The sequence below is a fragment of the Trichogramma pretiosum genome, unplaced genomic scaffold, assembly GCF_000599845.2.
Source record: "Trichogramma pretiosum strain Unisexual culture from Peru unplaced genomic scaffold, Tpre_2.0 scaffold1, whole genome shotgun sequence".
In the NCBI taxonomy this organism is placed as follows: domain Eukaryota; kingdom Metazoa; phylum Arthropoda; class Insecta; order Hymenoptera; family Trichogrammatidae; genus Trichogramma; species Trichogramma pretiosum.
Genome location: NW_019641703.1, coordinates 3,209,871 through 3,235,940, shown reverse-complemented (window position 1 = coordinate 3,235,940; position 26,070 = coordinate 3,209,871). Strand labels below are relative to the sequence as shown.

The window sequence follows — 26,070 nt, the reverse complement described above, 5'->3', positions numbered from 1 at the left end:
GTTTAGGTGATAGTGGGTCATCATGAGTATAGACTGGCTGATGGTGGGCTGCTGCTGCTGCTTGAAACTTGCCTCGATTCGGGTTAAGTCACAGAAGATGACTGACGCGCTGTTGCTGCTGCTGATGCTGCTGTAGGCGCGCAATTTAAGTGCCAGATGTCGAAACGCTAAAGGTTCACTTAGCTGCTGCTTTCCCCCTTCTAATATTAGTCTGGCTAATTATAATACGGAAAGTACGTATATACCACCGAGCGAGAGTACTGCAGTTGTACATTATATACAGTGGTATCAATCGGTAAAGCTATATCGAGGGGCAATCATCTGCTGGGCAACTATAGTACGCTTGTGCATTTAAGCTTCAATGGTATGCAAAAAATAATTTATGAAAATTAAAAATGACTCACCTCGCTCTTCAGGTTCAAAGGAACGTCGAAGGAGTTGTCCATCATGTCGGTGTCGGTTTTGTATTCGGATTTAATATCGGCTTTTATCGTATGCGGCAGCAGACTGTGCCTCGGTGGTATCGCCGTGGCCAACATGCTTGAGTGCTGACTACGTTGCTGCAGCAATTGCGGCTTCGTTTGTTGCTGCTGCTGCTGCTGCTGTTGTTGTTGCTGAAGCTGTTGCTGATGCTGTTGCTGTTGCTGTTGCTGTTGTTGCTGCTGCTGCTGTTGGTAAGGACTGGATAGTTGAGTGTTGAGGATACGGAGGTCGGCTGGCGGCGAGGCGGGCGCAGCGGTACTGCTCTGTTCCTCCTCTGCTGAGCCCTCCGCCATGTCAGCCTCGCATCCCGATGAATCGCAGTCTGCAATCAAGTAGAAAAAAATGTTTCGTCTATCAATTTCCAACTTCTTTCTAGTATGTAATAATTATATCCGACGCATATAGGGGGGATTGAGATTTTCAAGGATTGAATAGACACATCTATCAAAACAATAGAGAGAATTTAGCTTGTCTCGGCCGGCTGCAGTCTTATATTATGTTATGAAACGAAATGAAATTTTTTTTTATTTCACATACATCTATATGCGTATGTGCTTACACACGAGTGAGCTGATTTAATACGCTCTCGTATACGCGGTAATTTTTATTTCAGCATTTTTCATGCTCTCGTTATGTATACACATGGCCGGCAAGTTACTCCGGCCAAGATAGCCTCGGGCCAACATAATATCCTCGAAAATCAAAGGAATTCGCACTTATCTTACGAGCTACGCATAGGTGTGAGTATGTGTAGTACACACACTCACAAACTTCTTCATCGCGGGTCCGTGACTCGAGTACGGATATATAAAAAGTGATCGCATAAATCATCTTACGTGTGTGTATGTGTGTGCTCGCTATAAAGCCTCGCGGCCACATTATTAATAACTGACTACTGTGTGCACCTCTGCTCTCAACTCCCTCTTCCTCTCTCTCTCTCTCTCTCTTATTCTCTCTCGCTCGCTCGCGATTCGATCCATGCGGCAAGAAGGGAATTAGCCCTTTTGTTTAATGACCTGATGAATCGAGAGCGCATAAATTCAACGCGCGAGGCGAAATTATCTGCATTCCGGCTGAAAATGCACACGAGGGCATATAAGTTTTTAAAGTCGCGCGAGCGCGCAGATGCAGGAAAGCGAAAGAGTTGCTCCTGCTGTCGGGCGCGGCTCGAGAAACAGACAACGCCAGACCGAAAGCTTTTATCCGAGCTAATTATTTTTATCTAAATGCCAAACACACGCGGCTCTGCTGCTGCTGCTGCTGCTGCTGCTGCTGCTGCTGCTGCGCCGACTGCGTGCACGCATATAAGTAGCAAATTCAAGGGCAATGTAGTGGCTCCATGCGAGACGCGCGGCGCGCAGCTTTCGGAGTCTTTCTCTCTCTTTTCTCTCTCTCTCTCTCTCTCGTGCACTCTACACATCCTATATGTATATATACCGATGATGTTGCGTCTCGCACTGGTCGAATGATCATCGCCGCGGCGCGTCTCGCTCGCTCACTCTCCCTCTTTTCTGCCTGCGCGCCTTAATGTTGCGAACACCATCGAATAACGCGCAGCGCGGCGCATAGCCTGGCCCCGCGCGCGCGGGTTATATACACATACATTAATCTACAAAGCAGCATCATAAGCATCTGCTTCTATTTTTGCGTTTACTCTGGCCTGGCTCCAATGCTTTTACTTTTTGAAACGAGCATTATGACGAGAGACGAGGCCTCAACCAATGATCCATCCATGCATGTGACGTACGCGCATATATCGCCCAGCGCCGCGGTGATTCTCTCTCTCGGTAGGCAGGCGAAATCAGCCTGTGCGCGTACACTAAGTAACGAGTATACAATTGACTATTTTTGGACCCAGACTCGGTGAAATGTCTATTATAAAATACTATACTCGATTGTTTTGAAACTTTTTGTTTCATTAAATTCTCATTTCTTCCGATTACATTGTATAGAAAATAATTCATTGTCGCATCGAAAGATAAATTATTAAAATTTATGATCGACTCGATGCAATTACAAGTCTAGGTCGTAAAAAGAACACTCGATTTTATTTACAAGAAAGTAAAATTCTAAACTCTGAATTTACAAAACCTATACAAGCCATAATTAGTAAGTTCCAATTAGCTGCGGCGGGCGAGTCAAAATTCATATGTGTGATTGCCAAGAGGAAATTTGTAAAAACACAAATGTTAATGAAAAAAACAACAAGCTCTCACGCACGCAGGCGACTGCTACACAAGCTTGTTTGTGTAGAAATTAAATACCCTCGATAAGAGACGAGCTAATCGAGTGTCAATCAAAAGAGTCGTTGCAGAGAAGAAGAAAAAGAGGTTTTTAGTGTATGCAATATCGCTCATCGAACATCAATCAGTATGCCGCGAATCTAATAAAGGAGCGCGCGCCCCATGGGCGAGAGCCCCGGGATTGGGCATTTTCAAAGCGGAAATGTAATAATCCCGGGTTATATAAGGTTTTTGTCCCTCTTTCTCTCTCTCCGTCAGATCGAAAAAGGAACGAATGAAGGAGGAGGAGGAGAAGGACGGGGGAGAGACTGCTGCAAGCTGTAAGAGGGGGAGTTAGCGAGACAGAGGTCGAAGGTGAGTCACACACACACACAGAGTCAACGGGTTCGAACGCAATATAAAGTTCTATGTAGAGTTGCGTTCGCGCGCAAGAGTTTTGCGAGTTAGTGCGCCGCGCTATACAGATTTCTCTCTGTCTTGCACGTACTTATATGAACTATATACATCTATAGCGGCAGCAGCAGCAGCAGCAGCAATACTACTACTTTACACAGGGCACACAAGTGAGTGAGAGAAAGAGAGAGACGCGCTTGAGCGAGAGATGATTTATACCACGACGAAATTAACATTCCGCGCCCCGGTATTTCCCCCTTTCATTTCGATGTCTATACACACACACTCGTGCGCATGCATAGTATTATATGCGCGCGCGCGAGCTTTCGAGTCGCGAACGAGCGCGTATATAAGCAAGAAATGTACATAATGTATTTTTGTCCGCCGTCAAGCTTTGCCGCTGTTGCTGTTGCCGCTGCACATACGCATTATATGTATATCTATAACTTGTCGAGTACACTCCGATTTCCTCTTTCTCGTAAAACGCGAAAAAGCCTTTTTATTTTGCTTCCTTCTTGTCTGATGCCTGCCACTTAATAATTAATACTTTTGAGCCATTAGCGCGCAGCTCAACTGGCTGATGCTCTGCGCACCGACCACCACCACCGCTACCGTTCGTACTGTCCGTCCGCGTCGACTGCGAGTAAAATTGGCCTATGGTCGTCTTCGTCGTCTTCGTCGGTAGTCGTCGTCGTCGTCGACGACTCGAGTAATCGCAGTAGTCGAGCAACTGTGTAAACAGAGAAACTCGCTCTCGGCGCGCGCAAAGCTCGAATGCCGAGATTCAATTACCGATTTTATTTTCGTGAGCGGCGCGCTGTATAAGCGCAGCAGCAGCGTGTACAAGCCATTTTCCCCTCTCTCCTCTTTCTTCTTCTTGCCTTTATCGCATCTTCCTCTTTCTTTTTGGTTCGTCTTTTTTTATATAGCACATCGATTTACAAAGCAAAGCCGTGATCGCCGAGAGCTGATCGCGCTGCACTGATCGACGTGTTTCATGTCACGCTTAATTGTATACCTTTTGTATCGTGGTTCATACTTTTTATTTTCGATGGCATTTGAAATCATTAAGTATTACTCCTTTTGTTAGCCTTAAATTATTTATTTGAATTCCGCCGACACAATTGTGCGCTTATAATTGATATGCGTCCACGCGCCAACTCGATTCCGCGGAAAATTTCAATTTTGCTTCATTTACGCGCGATCATTGGATTATTAATATATTGGCCGAGGAACTTAAATATTATATTTATATACATAAGCTAAGAAACTTCTCGCAAGTAGCGTAGCTCGCGCGTTTTTAGAGTCGCGATGATGACGACGAACGCCCCCGTGAGCCGAAGCGCCTACTCTCTCTCTCTCACATTCTCTCGCTATTATTCGCATCTGGTGCGGATTTTATAGATTCCGCTGGGTTATTTTTAAAATGTCATTAACACAGAAATTCTATCGTACATAGCGCCATGTAAGCTGCTGCTGACGACTTTCTCTCTCTTTCTTTCTTTCGAAAATTTTATATACCCACGCGCGCATGTACACACACACACACACACACACACACACACTTGCGGACAGTTCTTTGGACGAGCTGCTGCTGCATCGCAGTAATTGCTTTTATTTTCGGTCATGCATCACAGGTAGTGTAGTACGAGCGAGACGTTGCGAGCAACCACTCAAACGCCGCTGCACTCAGCTCGATAATCTAACCCGCCGCCGCCGCCACCGCGTGGCAGACGTATAGAAAACACATTTCGCAGCCCGGGCACACCGAAATTCTCCACTAATAACAGTTTTTATTTATCCAGAAAGCGCATCGAAATTAAATTTACGCACGCGCGTTTATGCTCAAACGTCACTTCCTATACATAATTCTCTTTCCTCAACTCTCTCACTCTTTCCTATGCTATTATTAATCTATCTGAAATAAAAGTCACTGCATACCTTGACTTTTTGCAAGTGGCGGAGGCTATAAATATATAATACATATAATACGAATTTCTTCATAGATATATAGAAAAGAGCCTGGAGTAAAGTAGCCTGATGATTAATCGACCCCGAACGCGCGCAGACGCATCATAACAACACACTCGCATACACACACACGGACAAACTCGAGATGGCAACAAGAAGAAGCGAGAGAGAACTGCACACAGGCAGACACGCCGGGCGCGCGCGGTCGAGCCAAAGAAATTATCGCCGCGGCAGACTGCGTTTTAACCACCGGCTGTCGAAAATATTTCGTTTGGTCTATTCTTTACTTATTAGCCCCCAAAGCGCCCGTATATATCTATATGTTTGTGTGTTATAGGTTTGCATTGTAATGGACGGCTTTCGAAGTCCGACTCGACGAGGAACTGACTTGATGAGTGTTAGGCATTGAACCCTTGACGAGAGATAGAGCTCGGACATGTATAAAGCGATTTTCGATGCAACTTGCTATGCGAACACAAACCGAAATACATCAAGCAGGTTGAGAAACAGTCAAATAATTTTAAATATTTAATAACTGTATTTTTCTTCTAATTATTTGCGACGCGCATACAGCAGATGTGAGCTTCGATGCTCGCTCAGCTGTCTGCTGCCCTCGTGATAATGCACACGTGTGTATAAGGCCTCAATAAGGTATGGTATATAAACGGGAGAATTCGCACGAGTTGACCGAATTTCATTTCTCGCCTGTCACTCCTTCTTCTTCTTCTTCTTCGTCTTTTTATTTTGGCACGAGCTGATTTATTTCCAAATTTAAATCATAGCGATAATAATGCCCGGAGAGAGAGCGAGAAGTATGATTAACTTGTGATCTAATTAATAGATCAGGGGATGTGTGACGCTTTGGCAAGAGCAATATTTCGACCGTATAGTATTAGTTGCGCTTCTTATAATTTATGTTCCTCTCTCGGGCGCTTACACTCATACATGCGAATTTCACGAGCTTACACATACACACACGCGAGTGCTGAATTTCACGTAATTGAATTCCGTAATCTTATAATACTAGAACTCATCAATTGCATCAAAACACGTACGATCATTTCTGAATTTCACTTTTGGAAACATATTATAATTATAATGATAAATTTTCCAACCTCGAGGAAAGCTTACGTGCGTATGTAGATTATTAATAAAGTTTTATTTATGAAAAATTACATGATTTTGAATTAAGTCGCGCTTCCATTAGCGAAATTCGGCGAAAAATCCGTGCGTAACACGTCAAGAAATTAATATAATATTTTTTCCGCTGATCGAGAAAAATCGCCGGTCTCGAACAAATTTGTCACCACCAAACGCACGCACGGCACACTTTGTGTGTTTTCTATTTTCGCTTTTTTATATTTTAAGCAGGCGCATCGCGATTTTGAATATCAATTATAAAAATCGTGTATATAAACAAATGACGATCGCCGAATCGCAGCAGCAGCAGCAGCGCGATTTAAAGATTTCCACTGCGTGCGTCCGAGCTGCCTCCTCACTCACGCACGCAGAGAGCGCATGTAATAATAGATTTTGAATAGCCAAATGACCATCGTCTCTCTCTCGCTCTTGTCTCTCTTGTCTGCATTATACACTCGTCGTAGTAGTCGTCGTCTCATATTCGCTCTAAATCGCCCGTACGTGTGTGTGGTATATAGTTCACGATTGTGCATGACCGATCTCGAGTATATATTCGTACAGCCTGGTGTACGCATAATAAGATCTATTGTACATTATCACAACGCTCTCTCGAGTGACAGGCATCGGCCATTATATAGCCTGGCTATACCTCCATGTATAATATATACGTGCCTCTCCCTCCTTCGAATTTACAAAATACGCGCTGCATGTAATAGCTGCAGTGCCGTGGCAGGCAGCGTCGATTTGGTTGACTCCTTTTCAAAATACACACACCGCACGCACACACGTACACGCCGCTGCACACAATATACAACAAGCTCTCGTATCATGAAGGAGGTAGTCACTTCGACGCAGCGCAGCACACGCATCCCAAGCATATAATTACGAGAGAGAGAGAGAGAGAGAGAGAGAGAGGACTTGGATAGCCAAGTGGATCGAGCCGCAGTAGTAGTAGTAGGGGTAAAGAGGAGAGAGAGCTTGATTGATGTTAATTCAAAGGGTAATTAAGAATGTTGCGCGCATAAAAATCCAGTAATTTATGGTCATTGGAGATAATTATATATTGACCAGAGAGAGCTTGTAATTGCAAATGCTGCTCTTATGTAGCAGCTCCTTTCCTTTGCCTATCTTCTCTTTACCTCGAGCGCCCCGTGTGTTTTACTCCAAGCAGCGGACGCGTATACGTGTGTGTATATGCATCGTCGTGTGCAGAGGGAAATTTGAGACACCCCGTTCCAAGACGCGCGTGTGTGTATGTCATGATGATGCACGCTAGTTATCGCGCGTAGGTGTGGAAAGATCATAAATACAATGCCGCGCCGAGCGCATATCTATATCGGAGCTCATTACGAGAGACCCCAGAGACGGGATTGGATAAGACGTGTACGTCGACTCGAAACCGAGATAAAAGAGATCCATAAGCGTACGTTTTCTATGTCACATTCAAGGCCAGACGAGAGAGAGAGAGAGAGCGAGAGACTTTAATACGGAGTTGCAATGCATATGTATTCGACTCGCTCAGGTTTATTTAGACCGGTAGAAGTTGAATGATTTAATGTTGTAATGCGTTATGTGAGCAGAATAAATAAAAAAAGGTAAGATGTTTGATTGGTCGAAGCCGCATAAATGTTGGTTCGATTTTTCAAAGAGAACCCCTCGAGCATTAGCCGGAGCGAGTATTTTAATTACACACATGTGTATGGTAGCACGTACATAGCTGCTGCTGCCCCACCGTCTCTCGTCGTTTCGATATATATATATATACACACACACACACACACAACGCCATTTATTAAAAGAAAAAAAAATCAAATGACTCATGGGGCAGAATAGCCCAAGTTTCACCGGGTTGAACGCGGGCGCGCGAGATATCGATCGGACATCTTTTTAATAATAATGATAAATACGTTCTTTTTATCGCATTATTATTATTATATGTATATAACTTGGAGCCGCAGCGCGATATTTGAAGCGGCGTTTGTGTTCGTGTGTATTATGAACGAATTTTTTGGGAGTATCATAATAATGTAAAATTTTATAAATCGCTGTATGCATTCTCTCTCCCTCTCTTTCACTTTTTTCGTTTCATTATATACCCCAGCTCCGCTCGTCTCTGTGTGTGTGTGGTGGCCGCGCTCTTTTCCGAATTTTCCAGTATTATCAGATTCTTTTTATATAATGCACATATTATGTCACTGCACACGCATGAATTATACTGGATATTTTCATAAATTTTTAAATGCAGCGGCGCAGAGGCACCGCGCCACCGGCAGCCAAGCAATATAGTCTGCAATGAGATGGAAAAAAGTTAATAATACCGCATTAAAAAAAGCTTGCTGGAGTTGGGCTACACTGTAGAGTAATCCGATCGGCCCGATGGCTGCTGCTGCTGCTGCTCGCGTATATTACGCACACTGCGTGCGATCGCCACGCGGATAATAACAATTCCCACAATCGCGTCGCGCTGCTGCTACTGCTGCTCGTCGAGCAGCATCGAAAAATCGCTCGCCGATCATTGTACGTATATATAATAATACGCGGACGATTCTCAAGTATTCGCGTACTAATTCATCATATGCGGCGTACGTATGTGTGCGTGTATTCGCATTGTATTTATTATTATGTATAGCTGCCGGTTTTACGCTGATATTAATACGGTGAGCAGCAGTAGCAGCAGCGACGACAAACCACTATATATAATAAGAGTGTATATGCGTGTGCGTGAGAGAGAGAGAGAAACAAAAGAATCGATACGCTACTATACTTTTTTCAAGTATAAAAAGCTCGCGCGCTCACTGCTAATGTATCTACTTGAAATGTAGTGCTCGCGCGCTATATACGTATGTGTACTTAACCATCGGTACATATAGCGCGAAAGCCTCATTGAATTTGTTTAATCGTTCTCCGCGCGCGCGCGCACCACTACCCGTAATAATACACAAAAGCAGGCGATCCGCAGCCCAGCAGGAACAGTTGGCTACCGCCCATCGGGACATTGTACGTACCATACAACTTATGTACAGCGCGCACACGCACATACCGAGCTTCGATATATATCGCCAGCCTCTTTTTTTTTGTACTTTTTACTTTTTATCACATATACAGCCAACGCGTTGTATTATACCGATAATATAACGACTTGGCTTGACCGAAACGAGAGCAAAGTAGTGTAGCAGGCGCAGCATTAGACATTATACGTACGCGCGAGATAAATTGAGTGAATTTAATGCGACCGCGCGCTCGCTATTACCCAAGCTTTTGTCGCTGATCACTTGCACAATGGCTGCCGCTATTGCTACTGACGCTTCTGGCGTGCTTGGAGCCAGTATAGATATAAGGATGCCAGTATATAATATTGTACCGCTATCGTCCTCCTAAGCTTCTCGAGCTTTAATCATTTGTCGCATTGACGCGTCTTCGACTCTGCACTAGTTAAAAACTCTCGTATATAAATGTTAACGAGCCACTGCGGCGTCGATTCCAACTCGAGTATAATTTCGATAAATCATTCAATCGCGGACTTGTAAAATGTACAAGCCATTCGCTGTGCAGCGGCATACAAAGTTTTTTATCCCAAATGATACGAGCTCGGCGTACATATCGCACACACTCGTACGAGTATTATATACCTCTTCAGTGCTTTATTGCTGTCTCTCATTAAACTCTTTTAGCTTTAGCTACAACCGAGATATTACAACAATTGTGCTCTTTCTCTCTCTCTCGCACACAAGTTCGTATCTCTTGCGCAATGAGCAGACATTATACCCGCGGTGTATATATTATAATAAAAGCAATAGCTGTGCGCCGGCAGCGCGACATACGCAGTGCAAACGGCGAATCGAAATATTAGTATAGAGAAACTTACACGAACGGCTTAAAATGGTGTGCTATATAGCCGCTACTATACCAGCAGCTCTCTCAAATGAGTTGCACACACCCGCATGGGTGCGCGCACACACACAATTACACTCGCACATTCGCATGTAGACACGCGCGTGGACGGTGCAGTGTAGGATAGGGTTCTCTGCGTCGTCGACGTCGTCGTAGCTCCAAGCTCGAGCGCAAAAGAGGGAGCGGGGGGTTTTGCTGCTGCTGCTGCTGCTGCCGAGCAGAAGTGCGAAGGTAATGGTCGTTACGTGCGATATCATTCTGTCAGAAATCCACGGGGCTTTGTTCCGAGTCACGAAATGCAAGGATTAAAGCCCGAGCCGAACGAACGAAGGTACGTATACATACGTACGTACGTACGAACGGCAACCTTTAAATGCGAGACTCTATATGTGTGTGTGTTTTCTCCCTTCCCTCGTGCGGCTGTGCGTTTTCCTTCTCGCTATATATTATAAGTGCACACACTTAGCGGGCCCCTTCGATTCACGTGTGTGCCGAGTTCTGTGCATGACTTTTCGTCGTATATTTGTTGGCTGACTTTCTTAGCTGCTCGCGCGCGTGAGCTTTTTACTTCTAGCTAAATTTGTGCTTCTTAATTCTGAAAAAATTCTTCATTGAGCGTATCAAATGTTTGAGGCGGTCTAATTTGGTCTGCGCTCGGTAATAATATGAGTTATGATTCATATTTACGTGGGACTGCTCGGTCGAAACGAGTCTCAGCTTGCCGCGACGATGAAACGTAATAATAAGAGCATAAAGAAGTCATTAAAATTATAATCGCAAAGAATGAAATTGGGGGTCTCGCCCGCGTTTATTTGTTCGCGTAGCGATCGCCAAGTCGACGCATTTTCGAAAAATGTGTACATTATAATAATACACGAAGCCCGTTCCATATAAAACAAGGAGCGCGCGACAAGTGAGCCGTTGTGTACAAAAGCAGCAGCAGCAGCCTCGAAGGCGAGCAGTGAGAGAAAGAAGTAAAAAAAGGAGCAGAGAGAGAGAGAAGGGAAAAGCGCGTGTGTCCGTAGAGACTAAATCAGTATAAGAGTGCATTAAACCCCGAATTACCGCAAATAGAACCTTAAGCATCATGACGCGCGCGCCTCGCGCGACTATTATAATGGCCGAACGGCAGCAGCAACAGCAGCAGCAACTGCCTCCGAGAGCTGGCGCACTAAACTCGACTGTGGCATATATAGTGCAGCGTGCGGTGTGTTATAGTGCTCGGCCTACACTGCCTGCACACGCACAAGCCCCCCTGCTAAGGATGTATTTATGCCTATATACTAAAACTGACTCTCTCTCTCTCTTTCTTTCTCGCTTTCTGCGCTCGCTCGCTTATTTGCGCGGCCGTCTTGTGTATATGTGTGTTGTGTTGCTCGAAATTAACATCTGGCCTCGCGTGTATAAGTGCACGCGTATGTGTGTGTACAAAACACCCCGCGCAGCGCAGCACACACATTCGATCTTTTTCTCCGTCATCGTGTGCGCTCGATGACATTGGCAAATATAATGTCGGAGAATTAAACGCTCGGTTACTTTATGTAGCATATACTACTACTGTATATGAATGGGACCTGCTAGTAGTTCCCACAAGTATGTCGAAAAATTGACAATTTGCCCTTTGTCCCACATACATAATGTACTCTCTATGCTCTCTCGACTCCAACTTTCGCTGAACTTTTGAATGCCCAACTATACTTAGCTCTTTCTTTCACTCTCTGCTGGGTGTAATAAAAACAATAGGAACAAACCGACGTTTTTAGGAGAGTGAGAGAAAGAGAAAAAAAAGTCCTTGAAGAGGCGACGACGAACGACGCGCCTCGAGAATCTCGAGCTGTATGCATATAACACAGCCTCGCAGCCACAAGCTTGCACGCATTTCTCGCAGAGGCAAATTAGGTCCATTAGATTTTGTATACGTATATACATACGCTATAATACATGCGAGAGAGTAGAAGGCAAGAGAAAAAAGTACGTGTTTGTGTCGCCTCAATGACGTTGGAGTCGCGCAGAAACGAAGCGTCGTGTAGTATGCGCCTCTGCGAGCATTTCTTAGCTTATAATACATGCCTGAAAGTCAAGTCGTCCGTTTGACTCTCTTTAAATTATTAGGATTAATGATGCCAAGCTTCGCATTATAATGGAACGAAAAAGGTCACGCTAAAATCACTAAATGATATCACCTTGATTAAAAATCTCGCTACGACATATTGATAAATAAATTTTTACAAAGTTGTAAGCTAAAAAATGTTTAATACATCGGTATGTTTGCTCAGAGAAAAATGTTGTAATTTTAGTTTTTAATTATATACTGCTGCTGGCCACTTTTCCTTTGTTCATTGTTTACGCGCATGGTTGTTAGCATTACATGCTGCTACAGCTGTACGAGCTTTTCTTTTCTCCGAATGGCACTTTTGACGACGACGACGACATCGTCGTCGTGTTGTATCGTCGTGCGCGCCTGCCCTTACAGCGTGTAAAAAAACTTTTTTCTCGCTCGCTAGCCCATAGGAGCTTGGAACGTCGCACGCGTATAAGCTTGCAGCTCTTACGTGCCGCGTAGGTATATTACACGCATAAATATATTATTTATTCATGCAACTTTTAATTGCTTATTAAAAAATCACGGCTCAAATTTTCATTTTTTTTCTCCTGAAATGCGTATACATGCTGATGTATATGTTTTGCTCAAAGCCACGTACACCGCACTGTGCTACTACCGTGTAAGCAGCAGAAAAAAAAAGATAATTAAGTTTGGCTAACCAAACGCGATCGATAAAGGCACGCGCGTGCAGGAAGTGGGCAACGTAGAGCAGAGCAACGATAGAGCTCTCCGAAACATCATGGATTCGCGTAGTAGACGACGACGTATTTTTAATTATCTTTCGCACAATGAGCGCGCATTATATACATTATAATGAAGGAAGTATCCGAACTTATCTTTTGGATTATTTACCAGTGGTAGTAGGGAATCGAAAGGATGATAATAATAATCCAATAATTATAACTTAACGTGTTTGACGTCAACGCGAATATCGATTATACGTAATGAATAGATAATAATCGGGAGCGTTGAATCTAGAAGTGCTCGTAGCTTTCGCGTCTATACATGTGATTCCGTCTCTTTCTCTCTCTCATTATACAACATTCAATCGCACGTTCAATTCGCAGCAATCAAGCACGCGGGGCGCTCGAAAGCTTCTCAATGAAATCTCATTGAGCAATGCTCAGGGCATTAATATGTCCGGCGACATTGGAAAATTTCCGCGGCTGAAAATCAGCAGTCGTCGTAGTCGTCGTCGTCGTCGCGATGATAGAGAAATAATAGCGTGTGCCGAGGAGAGCTTCGTGTTGTGAACACATACACACACATACGCATACTCACTCTCATCTATATAGATTTTACGCAGAGAGAGAAGCCCCGTTCGATTGAAGTTAAGCGATGTTGTTATCGAGCGTCGATTCGAAGAGGGGACGACAAAGAGAAGTAACCAGGGAGAGAATCGAATGGGGGTCGGGGAGGGGGTTGAGAAGGACAACGAGAGGATCCGAAGGGGGTATAGTCGACCGGCGATCGTAGACGGAACGAGGAAAGATACGTGAAATTTCATGCTCGAAACTCCGCACGCTGACGACGACATCAGATATATAATGCACTGCCTCAGGAGAGGGAATAGAAATAGTTTCTCAGATGAAAGTGAAACAGTCAAAATTGAACGAGGAAATAAGATGAAAAATTTGATGTTTATTTGTTTTCTTCTTACATGACAGTGGTTAGATGTCTTTGACTCTTTACATATATTAATATCATCATTAAAGAGATGTTATATCTATGTGATTTTTTGTTTTGCTCCATTTATACCCAACACTGATTCGCATTTGAGCGTTAAAAGTCATTTTATTGCCCTCGCTCGAATCAACGTTGAAGGAAATTTTCACCCCCTTCGCTAACCCCGTTTTTGCCGAAGCAGAGATGGGAGAAAAAAGAAGGGTAAACTCGGTATATTCATTTTTTTCTTTTGTCCACGGCGATTTCTTGAGCATAGGCGCCTATGATGTGCGGCTTCCCCTTGAAAGTATATCGACGCTCGAGTGCTTCCTTTGCCTCTATAATATATTATAAACTTGCACATACACATACACGCACACATGTGCCGCGTGCAAGCTCCAGTTTGTATACTTTCGAGATGTGCTTTTATCGTGTATCCCTTCATTTTTCGTTGAATTGACTCCTGCTTACCGGCCGGCACTGCTCTCGGCACACACACTCTTTTCTCGCTCTTCTCTTATACGCCGTAAATTCGCCTTTTCTTTTCGCGAACGGAGCTCGCCACCGCTGACGTTTTTCTTTTTTTTTCTGCTGCTCGTTCTTTAGTCTATTACTAAGCACGTATCGATTTGCCTTCTCTTCTTCGTGCGCGCCTCGGGGCAATATTTAGCCAGCGTGGCTCGATGGAATCTTTCGATATTTTTTATATAACATTATGATTCAAGTTTATTTACAGATTTATGAGTGCGTAAAATGAGCTTCGCACTTAACCACGAGCTTTCTTTGGTAGTGGGGCTATACAGCATCTTACACAATGCCATTAACGCAAGTTTGATATCGAAAAATGATATCTTCAACTTAAAATCTAATCGATTGTTCATTTAAGCTACTCTACGTTCGTGCGATTAATTATATTTTTGCTCGCGCGAGTTCGAGGAAAGTAATCGTGCCCATGGCGTACAGGATATAAAAGCTCACGTGCTGCTCGGATCATCATCCCTCCCTCCCTCGCCCACGAGCGAGTGGCAAAATTAATTAGCGTCTTAATTGTCTCCTGGGCAATGTGCAGCAGCAGTAGCGCGGTGGGGTTTTGTTTTGAAAAAACAGCTCACGCTCTCGGTGTGCTTTTCTTCGGTCCCTGTGTATCTCGATTCCGAGAGTCTCGAGTTAAAGCGAGAAAAAAGCTCTCGAGCTCGCTGCCGAGCCACTGGCCGCAGAAGAGAAGTTTAAATTCTCTGAGCAAAGTGTGCGCGAAGAAACTTTTTCTCTCTCGCTCGTTTTGCAGCTGCAGTAGCTGTGTACATTCGATTTTTTTTTCGATTGAATATCACACCTTTGCGAGCAAACAGTGCGCAGTATATACATAGATATATATGAAACTTGGTTGTACAAGCTCGCTCGCTCGCGCGCGCGCACCTTCAGGAAAGTGAATGAAGTTGCTCTCCCGACGATTGCGCCGTGCTTCCCTATATAGCTTTGGATCGCTATGAGTGTGTAGGCGTTGGGTATATATCGCGGTGAAAGAGAGCGAGGGTGAGACGGAGAGAAAGAACACAGGATGCTCCTGTTGCAACGCCACAGAGCCGGTATATAGCACGTGTTTCTGTTTACCTATATACATCGCTCAGCATATATATAGAGAGAATATAGCATAACGCAAAAGTCACATGAAATTAGCGTCACGACGACGGCTCATTTTGCTTCGTTCGACTCGATTGACCTTTTGGCTCGTCATATTATACACACACATTCACAGGCACATATGTGTACTCCCTATTTTCTGAACATTTTCATAACAAGTATGTATGGGCTGTATAAAATATTAACGGCATTAAAGCTCGTTTAGTCGCGCCGAGGCTCTATATGTATTGACGATCGGTTTAAGATCATGACTGCTCGCTTCGCACTTGACTCTTTTGACTCTCTGCTACGACGACAATATATAATGATAATGTCGCACGCGGGACGAGAGAAGACGACTGCGACGATGCGCCTCTTTTTGATCAGCATCATCATCATCATCGTCGTCCTAGTCGTGTGGCGCGAGTGGCGAAGCGTCAAATGGAACGTTTAGTGCGAGCGATTATTACTCGCGTGTTTTATCTAGCCAGTATCGCGTACTTGAATAATAAATGTCTCTTCAATCGATTTCTCTTGCGCCAGCTCTGTCTGCGTGTGCACGTATTTAAACCGAGCGAGAGCAAAAAAACATTCCATTGTTGAGGAGAGTAGTAATATCGTCTCGACCGCACGCTCGAAATTTATTCCCGCAGTATATACATATTTGACGATACATACAAAAAACAAATATTAACTCGAAAAATAAATGTACGATTTTCGTACAACAAGGCGCCTCGTTGTTACACACACGATCGTGTACATCCAATAATCCACAATGAGGTGACCTGTTTCATATTATAATACGAACATCTCACCGGAAGAGCCTAATAATAACTTTATATAAGGCCGAGTTTGGTATTGATTGGATATGAAAATAATCCGAGGATCGCGTGTATTAATATAACCGGTGAATTAGCGACGACAATTGGGAAATTGTCGAACATGCAGCGCACAAAACGATCTGTGTACGTATGACAACGAGTGATGAAATGTGCACATGTTTTATTATATCCGCAGCAAGAAGACTGCTGCTGCTGTGCAGGCAAGAGCCAAGGAAATATTTGTGCTTGCGCTCCTGCGTTATATTTCGAGTTTGATTCTTCAATTAGCGCCGCTGCCGCGCCAAGCGCGAATTATGTACGAGCGTATGTGTGTATGTGGTTGATATATATCTCGATATTCGTATATGTAAGCTCATGCGTGTGTATGTGTAATTATCGGGTCGGGTAATTATTAGAAGTCAGCTAAGTAGCTGATGAAAATTATCACGCACCGAAAGGCACACACAAATGCAGCAGCAGAGCAGAGACTCGGTAAACCAGTTTTGTGTACGCGCGATATACGACTCTCTCGCGAAAATATCGCGCGGCCCGATATATACATTATGAACTCATTGCTTAACTTTGGTATTTCTCGGCTTTGCTACGAGTATAAGTATATAATAATATTCATACACACATCGGATTCCATGCGTGTGTGCGCGTATAAACACGCGTATCGTATAATTATAACGTAGCCGCGCACACAGAAAGATAGATAGATATTTGGAACGAGAGCAAAAATTATGATTGAATGCCGGGCAGTATGTGTGTAGTATGGCAAAACGTGATATTATACATGGAGCAGCGGCAGTGATCGGCTGCCTGGGCGCGTGCAGCAGCGGCAGAGCAAGCCTACGCACGCTTATAAGCATATAAAAGTAATGATTCATTTTAATTACGCTTAAGCAGCGAACATGTTATAGTATATGGTATATGTACATGAAGCGGAATGATCGTCGTCTGCGAGCTAGTTTGCTGCAGGCAGAGAGAGAGAGAGACCCTGATATAAAAATTCAGCGCTACGGAGAAGAGATTAGATTAATTTTCATTCATCTGAATCGATACGCGTGCATATACATAATGTAATATATTGTATTTATGTGAATTATTTCTCGACCAGAGAGTACGTCTATTTACATTCGAGTATCGCGTATTACGATACCGCTGCTGCTACTGCTGCTGTTGCTCGAGATCGGAGCTGCTCGCTGCAAATTCAAGTCTAATGCTTATTATGTGCCTTAGCTTATTTCGGCTCGATTCAGCCGGTCTATATCAGCGCCAGACTACTCTCCGGATCTTTCTCGCTCTCACCCAACCCTATACCTACTACTACTGCTACTGCTGTACACGTTGCCCTGTCCGTCTCTAATGCTGCCAGATATAGCTCGACTTCACCCCCAGCTCTCGATTGCATTATATACCTATATACTCGTGTCTTTCTCTCACTGTCTTTCTTTATATACAGTAGCAGCAGCAGCAACGGCGGTGGCTACAGCGGCTACGGCAGCGGCTCTGGCAGCAGAAGAGAAGAAGAAGCCAGCGGGAGGAGAGAAGAGGGAGGAAGCTATCCTTATTCCCGCATGGATACGAGCTGGAGAAGTAACTTTCTTAATTACTGAGATTAAGTTAATCGCAGCCAGCCGGCGATAATCACCGACCAACCCTGGCACTGCCGCTGCTGCTGCTGCTACTGCCGGCGCTGCTTTTGCTGCTGCTGTGGCTCATCGTATCGACGGCGCGGCGGCAACAGCGCGCGGCGGCGGCGGCGGCTAGCCTGTCTGCTCTTTCGCCTTCGCACACACCGTCTGTGTATGTGTTTCCTACTTTCTTCCCTTAATTCGCTTTTTTCTCTCCTATTTTTTGACTTCCATCTAATACTCGCCCGCGCGCGCGTTAGCTAGCTGTCTCTCGTTCTTTTTCTATCATTCGTGCAGCACATACACGCACCCACCCACACACTCGTCGTGCACATCCAACTCCGCAAGTCGAAGAAAATCTAACCCACGGCACAAACTCTTACTTTCGCTCTTTTATGTGTACACACGCTACGGGTGGCGGTGGTGGTGCACGTGCGATAGCTGCTGCTGCTTCTGCTGCGCGATTTGCCCGAGAGAAAATGCTCATTCCGCAGTTTCTCGACTCCTTCTTTCTCGCATCTTCGCGCGCGCCCGAGACTTTCATTACCTATATACGCGCGCTATAGGGGCTCGAAAAACTCGTGCTACTACAGCAGCAGAGCTCCTTATGTTCCTCCCTCGCGATTTGCTCTAACGATCACTCGAGTCGCGCGTACTAGCTCGAGATCATAACGACGTTAAAAATAAATTTTTGCACTTTTACGATCTCCGGTGTGGCGGCTACCCCCGCGCCCACCGTCGTCGTATTATTACGATTATATTCAATATAAACACGGGCATTTTCGTCGTCGTCGTCGTCGTCGTGCGCGACAAAAAATTAAAAATAATTATCGGGCTTGCAGCGAAATGAATTTTATCTCTGCTGTGTGTGACTTTTTCTGAATCAACGCGGCGCTGTGCAGCTGTGCTGGCGTTGCCCATTATATACCGATGCAGCAGCTGTCATTGTATATTAAATATCAATGCATTGCCCGAAAATTTATTAATATTTTCTTCTCATTTTAAAAATTTCACATCCGTGTAACGAGAATGTAATGATTATATATATTTTTGGGCACAGAGAGAAAAAGACATTGTTTCGCGCGTAGCATTAAAAGCTTTTTAATATCATTGTCGTCGTCGTCGTCATGCAGAATGACTGCCACCGCGCTTTTTCTGTTGCGATCATATTTAATGCTGATTTTATAATAACGAACGGGAAGATAGCACGTTTCGACTCTAACGAAGAGCGAATTTTCCCCGATATAAAGAATTAAGTTACGTGCCGCGCTTCACCAGAGGGGAGAGAAAAAATCATAATACTTTGAATTTATCCGTTCGCTCGCGGCAGCGAGTCCGATGAAAATCACGAAAGAATCGAGCGTAAGCAATGATAAATAATAGCATAATATTTGCTCTCATTATATACGATCACAATAACGAATAGAGGACGGCTCTGTGGCATTTATCGATAAGCTGATTACTGCGTATAAATATCTAATTACTTGAATATTTTTCAAAACAATGGGTGTTGTGTGAAGCGAGGTGACACACGCACTCACACCGACGTTAATCGATCGCTAATTTTAATGTGAGAAATAAAATTTATTTTGCACGATTTCATGAAATATTCATTCTTATTTAAATGTGACATGAAAAAAATGACAAGTATGAATTAGGTGAAAATTAATTCAAGCAAATAAAACATCGATAAAGAAAACCATGTAATTAATGGACTAAACTAATCTACATATTATATTTATTGATTTATACATATTATATGATGCCAACCTGAAAAGACGCGTGACTGACGCACGTAGGACGACGTGGTTGTAATGGAGGTCGTTGTAACTTTCAAAATAGTTCAGTTATTGCAAGTTTTCGGGCGCGATTAGCGTCACGTAAAATTGTCCACCAAGGTAGATGATCAGTATTTAACGAGTACTTCCAACCCGAAACGATCCTGATCTACAATATGCAACTGTCAATATGTTTTTACGCACAGGTCGATATGTCTTGAAAACTGTCTTATACAATAACACGAACGATAGTTTTTTTATTTTTTATAGAGTAAAACACTGACTTTAGCTTTTAAGCGAGTCTAGAACACAAGAAACACCCGCAGTATATCAACGAACTTATCGAACAGATTCAACGGCACTCGTGTACTGCTTTACAAGGACTTTTATGTACCGATCGCAGCTTTTCCACGCAGAACTTTGTAGCGATTTTCGCAGAGACAAGGTCAACGATGCACTCTCAGAGTCAGGATGACGAGAAGAGCTGCTACACAGCACGTGTGCACGTGTTATACTACTGGCTCGAAGCGTCGCGCGCACGCGCTCGGTCGGAGGCAAGCACGCCTCTTTTGCGAAATTTCAACGCGGCTGCTGAAACTCCGAAGCTGAATGGTGCGACGAGAAGGTGATGATCCGGAATGAATGTTGTTGTTGAACCAGATATCACTCTATTACCGAGCTGACACTGCGCGAAAAATGAAGCACTTGGTCTGTCAAAAACACGACACTCAATTGTACGTGAGTCCAATAAAATATCAGTAGCACATCTAGTGCGTGAAACAACAACAATGTGTGTATTGCGAAAAACGGAGCACTCTATTAGATACGCTGCGAGAGAAGCACAATGTGTCGTGTACACCGGCTCGCAAAGAGAGATAATGCAATGCAGACGACAGAGAACGACAACGAACGACAACGAGAGACGCTCTCGGGGCTTCGTGCGACGCACCTCCTCGCGCTTCGCAGTCTGGCTGCGTAGTGAGAGCCACGAGCAGCACGACCAAGCAATACGTAAGAGCCGAGCAGTCGTCGTAGTAGCAGTCGGCGGCGGTGGCGGCGGCGTCGAGAGAGAGAGAGCGTCGAGGCGGGAAGCTGCTGCCACTGCCGCTGCCGCTGCTGCGCACGAGTCGCGAGTCGACCCGAGGGTGGGGGCCGCGATAGGCGTGACGGAGGCGGACTCCCCGATGCTTCTCGATGCGCGCGCCAGGCGGAGGTGGCAACCGCACGCACACACGTACTGCAGCGGATACACTGTGTAAAGACCCGATCTCTCCGCTGCTGCTGCTGCTGCTGCACTCGCCGCTGCAGATGCATCCCTATGCGAGCTGCACGAGCTACGCAGCTTCGTGTTCGGCTATGTGCATGCGATCGTCGTGTCCTGCCTGCCGCGGCAGCGGACTCCGTTACTCGATTGTGTTTGCTCGCGCGCAGGGAGACGTGGACGCTGCTGCCGCAGCTTCCATGGGGGATCTCGGACTTTAAGCAGCAGTTCGGCTCGCAATCATGCAATTGCGGATTTCTTATCCAACGCTGAAATTAGGCAAATTAATTTCTCAATTGTATCGTAGAAATAGATACACGATGAAGAATTTTCACTTTTGAAGAGACGTTACGGGATCATAGGTGTAAGATTTCTGTCAAAATGTGTAAATCACATCACTATTTCGAAGCAATTTGCTGGGCCAAAGAAACGTAAATTCCGAAGCGTTTTACTTCACGCCAAGTGAACTTTTCACCGCGGGGTTAATAAAAGCTTAGCTTTATGCAAATCGAGCCTCAATGCCAAAGGTGTGGTGGTGCAGGGGCCTTTGAAGATTTAATAGCTCAAAGTTTATAAAGAGGTTGCGCGCGCGCGCGAAGTCATTGAGCCTAACTCTATAGTCTTTGCTTCTTCGCGAAAACGTGTTTATATCACTATATTTTCCTATATTGTATCGTTGAAGTCAACGAAGAAAATGAAGACTTTGAGTAAAGTCTCTGATGACAGTCGCCGCAGATTGTGCGGTTTTCCAGGATTCGAGAAATTTCACTTTATTTACTTCATGTACTTGAGCGAGTTACCTGCGCTGTATCACGATGCCCGCCTTTTCTAATTCAAATGTAATCTATTATTTATTTTCGGTATTACCGGCGATATATAAATAAAAAACTGAAATGCACTTTGAAAGGGGGTCGAAAAACGATAATCTTTTATTATTCGATTCAAACCAGTATCATATCAATCGTGATATTTGAATACAATCGAGATTTTTAGATTTCGCTTGTAGCAGAAAAAAATTGGAGATTTCCATTGTCGATGCTAAAAATACTAAGAATCTGTCACTGTTTATGACACAAGCCGATGCAAACAAAACTAGGAATCAACTTTTCACTGTTTCAAATAATCTTAACTGAGAATAAGTCGCGATGACACGATTTGAACCATATGAAAGCGGAGCATTGAGACCAGAATTTAATGCAATTTTTAAAGGTAAATCTATAAATATTATCCTAAGTATAGTTTTTCTGCGCATTTATAGTTATTAAATTATTGAACTTTGCATATTTTTAATTGTGACTTTCATCCCTATCTACAATCATGTCTTGGTTATTTCACTGTTCGTATTTATGAAAATGAAAATGACATTATAAGGGTCTTTAAGTAACAGCTCGATTTGCACCCACGTCTCTCGATACCTCGTAAATTATACGAATATTTACGTCAAGCTCCATAACCTGCTATATTCGCGCATCTTTTTTTATATCTAAAGTCCTTTTTGTCGTCCAGGCGCGCGTTATCGCGTCGCGAGCGCGAAAGCTCGTTTGTATTTACACGGTGCTATCCTGTATAGTACGCCCCACGCAAGCAGCAGCAGCAGCAGCAGCAGCAGCAGTACTCGCTTGGCCATCGACAAGGAATGAAAGCGCATTTTTCGTTCGGCTCATACTCGTTCTCTATAACATATACACGTCCAACACGGAAATTCAAGGTATTAATTTCTTTTTATCGACAGGTTTTCCCCTACGTGTGGCACGGCCTTGCGCTCGCCTAGCTACGCCAATGATGCAGCAATCTATTGTTGTTGCAATAATTCTACTGGCGCTGCCCTCTGCCTCTTTTACCCTCCCTCCCTTCCAGCGCCACGGCTCCTGTGCCGCTTTTCTTTTTCTTTTTTCCTCAACATTTTCCACTGGCGCCAATATCCATCCGCGTTCGTTCGTTCGTCTATCTGATTTTATACTTTCGTATCTGTATATGCAGTGAACGGGATTTTTCCTGGTGTAACTACAAAGTGGTTGTGATATCAAACTTGTTTTGAACAACTTCTTAATATAAACGTTATGGATAAAAAATAATAAATGAATATTTTTAATCTATATATTTTAAAATCAAAGACTTGAAGTATACGATCCTTATAAGAATTAATTATATAATTATTTATGTGCAGTAAGAGAAAATTTCAATCTGCATAAAAATCCATTTCGACAAGCATAGTATCAACTACTTGTTCCGGTAATTTTTAACGTAATTAGTCATATTTTATAAGGCTCTTTTGATAATCTCAGTCCTAGGCAATTCAGCTTTTGTGCAACTTCGTCGCGTTCTTGTAATTCTCACTCTTTAGATGAAAATGACCGTTCATTTTGGGCCAGGATTGTCTAGAACTTGACGCTGCATATTGTAACGTACACAATTATGTATTATAGCATATTTAATTTTGCAAACATGTGAATAGTACATTTACCAATTTTGGGCTTCCCGCAAGCTTTTTATTCTTCGGTAATGAGGTCTATCGTGCTGAAAGGATCCTCCATAGCCGTGCAAACATCCTATTCTGTGGTGAATTTTTAAATTTAGCCCTGGCCCGTTTTTGGTCCATAAACTCGACGAACAGGAAGATTCCTGACATACCCAATACTTAAGTTTACTGCTAGAGCTATGTCTTGTGAAAATAAATCCATCTAGAAAAACCGTAGATAGAATGACCGACTCTGATAACTTCTAACGTTTCCATTTTTTTACGATTTATACAAATTTTGTCAGAGTTAATAGTTACCAGTGAGGCTGGCCCGAAGGTTTTAAATTAACTAATGTTATTGATACGTAAATTAAGTTGTTTGTTCGTCATTGTTTCGCTGTTTAGAGCCACGGGCGAAGGTTTGTATACGTAAAATTGTAAAGACAAAAATTAGAGTTTCGTTGGTATTTAGAAATAAATATATAGGGTAGTCGGACCAATCAATGACCGGGTACCAGTAAAAGACCACATGATCAATTACCACTTATAAATTGAATGTACGAATGTTAATCTAATTTATAATAGCTTTCCAACATGAAACAATGTTATACCTATAATTTTAATCAACTTTCAACCCATATAAGTTGCATTAACCACGCATAAAAAAATATTGAAATTTTTTTGTGGTCATTCACTGGTTCGAAGCGTCGATTTGCATACGACCAAGAAGTGACCGATTCTTTGAGAATACAATAGTATACAGGTTAAGTTTATTATTAATCTATTTGTATTGATTTTATAATACGTTCTTTAGACATTCAATGATGAGTGTTAAAAAAAGTAATGAGATAATATATCTGTATTCATGTGTAAAATGAACATGTTCAAAACTAAACGAAATGATTTTATTTGGAAGAGAGAAAAAAAGAGAGAGGTATAATACATGGGCATTTAAGTATTAGATAGAGTAAGATACTTTTTTCATAATTTTATGTTGCATATCAAAAACAAAACGTTTAACGTGTCTCTTGAAACCAAACTTTTTTGACCAAGTTAGCAGATTTTTGAAAAATTAAACTAATTAAATTTTAAGACATCATTCAATAGCGATAGAGTAAACTACAAATATAAGTAACGATTTATATTTTATATATTTTTCCCAATTATTGAACCATAAAGAACAAACATAAAACCATTTTTTTTCGACTAAAATATTTTGTTGCGATTTACACAATATTAACATTGAATGAATACGGAAAAGCTTTTTTAATGCTTCCACGCATTGGTAGCAAAAAATTAGAATAGAAAGATCGCAGTGAAAGCTTATGAAATTGGAGGCGAAGTACGAAAAATATAGCCCGATCTGAATTTGAACTAGACCTAGAAACCGATTTCAATGCTCAACACACAGTTTTCTAAATCTACACACACACCCACACATACACATGCACACAAGTTGCATGTACGAAAGAAAAGAGAAAAATAAAAAGAAGAAGAAGAGGTGCAATGAAACGAGCAAGGCACGCAGGTGGTATGGCAAAAAAAGAATAAGAAAGAGGAAGTAGAGCAAAGTAGAGCAACAAGCTGCTACACATAGGCGAGGCAGCGGCAGCACGAGCACGCGCGCGCGAGGATCAGATGTGTGTCTGGTTACTGCATCGAAAAGATTCACGTGTTAGCCGTTCACGTTGCTGCTGCTACTGCCTCGGTCTCGTGTGTGCTCGGCTCGGCGGCGTCCAATGAATGAAATCAACTTGTCGTTCCTTTCCTCTCGCTCTCACCTATACACGCTACAGTACTCTGTGTGGAAAAAGTCCAGTGTAAATGCATATAAAAGCTCCCCCTCGAGCTTTTGCAGGGAGAGAAAGAAAGAGAGAGAGATGTCGAGCTCGCTGGGGTATACACAAAAGTCGGAGTATACGGTACATGTGTGTGCAGTGTATACATACACGCACACGTGAATAGAGCGAGATATGCGGGTCTCGCGTGCTTTCGCTCGTTTTCCCCCTTCTTCTTCTTCTACTTCTTCTTCATCGTTTTGCTTTCTATGGTTGTGCAGCTCGACAGCGTACACCTACACACACGTATATAATACTACGGCCAACAAGCCAGCGTAGGGCCGCATGGTGCGAGATTTTCTTTTTTCTTCTGCTTGCAGACCAACATTCGGTATACACACACACGTCTGTATATTATACGCACGGCGCCGCCACCGACACTCTCTGCTGCTGTCCCGATTGCGGCGCATGACTCGTTGTTTCTTTTTTGCATTCATTCAACACGGCGGACCGATCTTTTCTTCGTTTCATCCTGCGGCGGTCCTATATAGGTATTACGCGCACGCGCGCGCCCATGAGCAAACTGAATTTTTCACTGAGAGTGAGAAGCCACGCTGAGAGCCGATGCTGCGCATGTTATACACTCGTTGTTGTCTCGTTTCAGACTTTATTTTTGGTATACTCTCTTCGTGATTAACAAATTCGCCGGGACAATTATTTATGAATAAACGCAAATATCATACTTTTCGATTGTTGAAAAATCACGAATGAATATTTAACCTAGGGCATGATATATCCGGCGGATATCTCAATCTTCTTGTAATCGC

At 43.4% G+C, this 26,070-nt stretch overlaps 1 protein-coding gene across 4 annotated transcripts in view; it reads right to left on the bottom strand.

The window, feature by feature from the left end:
• The window catches only part of LOC106656865 (POU domain, class 6, transcription factor 1), a 163,228-nt gene extending 142,469 nt beyond the window's left edge, over positions 1 to 20,759 (bottom strand). For 2 of the 4 annotated variants that reach the window (XM_014378024.2, XM_014378039.2), the window contains exons 1-2: positions 19,739 to 20,759; positions 405 to 805 (exon numbers count right to left, since the gene is read on the bottom strand). In XM_014378024.2, the coding sequence (XP_014233510.1) occupies positions 405 to 776 (372 nt within the window). In that variant the 5' untranslated portion in view covers positions 777 to 805; positions 19,739 to 20,759. The remainder of the gene's footprint in view (positions 1 to 404; positions 806 to 19,738) is intronic. The other 2 variants (XM_014378031.2, XM_014378047.2) reach the window with 1 other exon arrangement.
• Between the last annotated feature and the right edge of the window lie 5,311 nt (positions 20,760 to 26,070).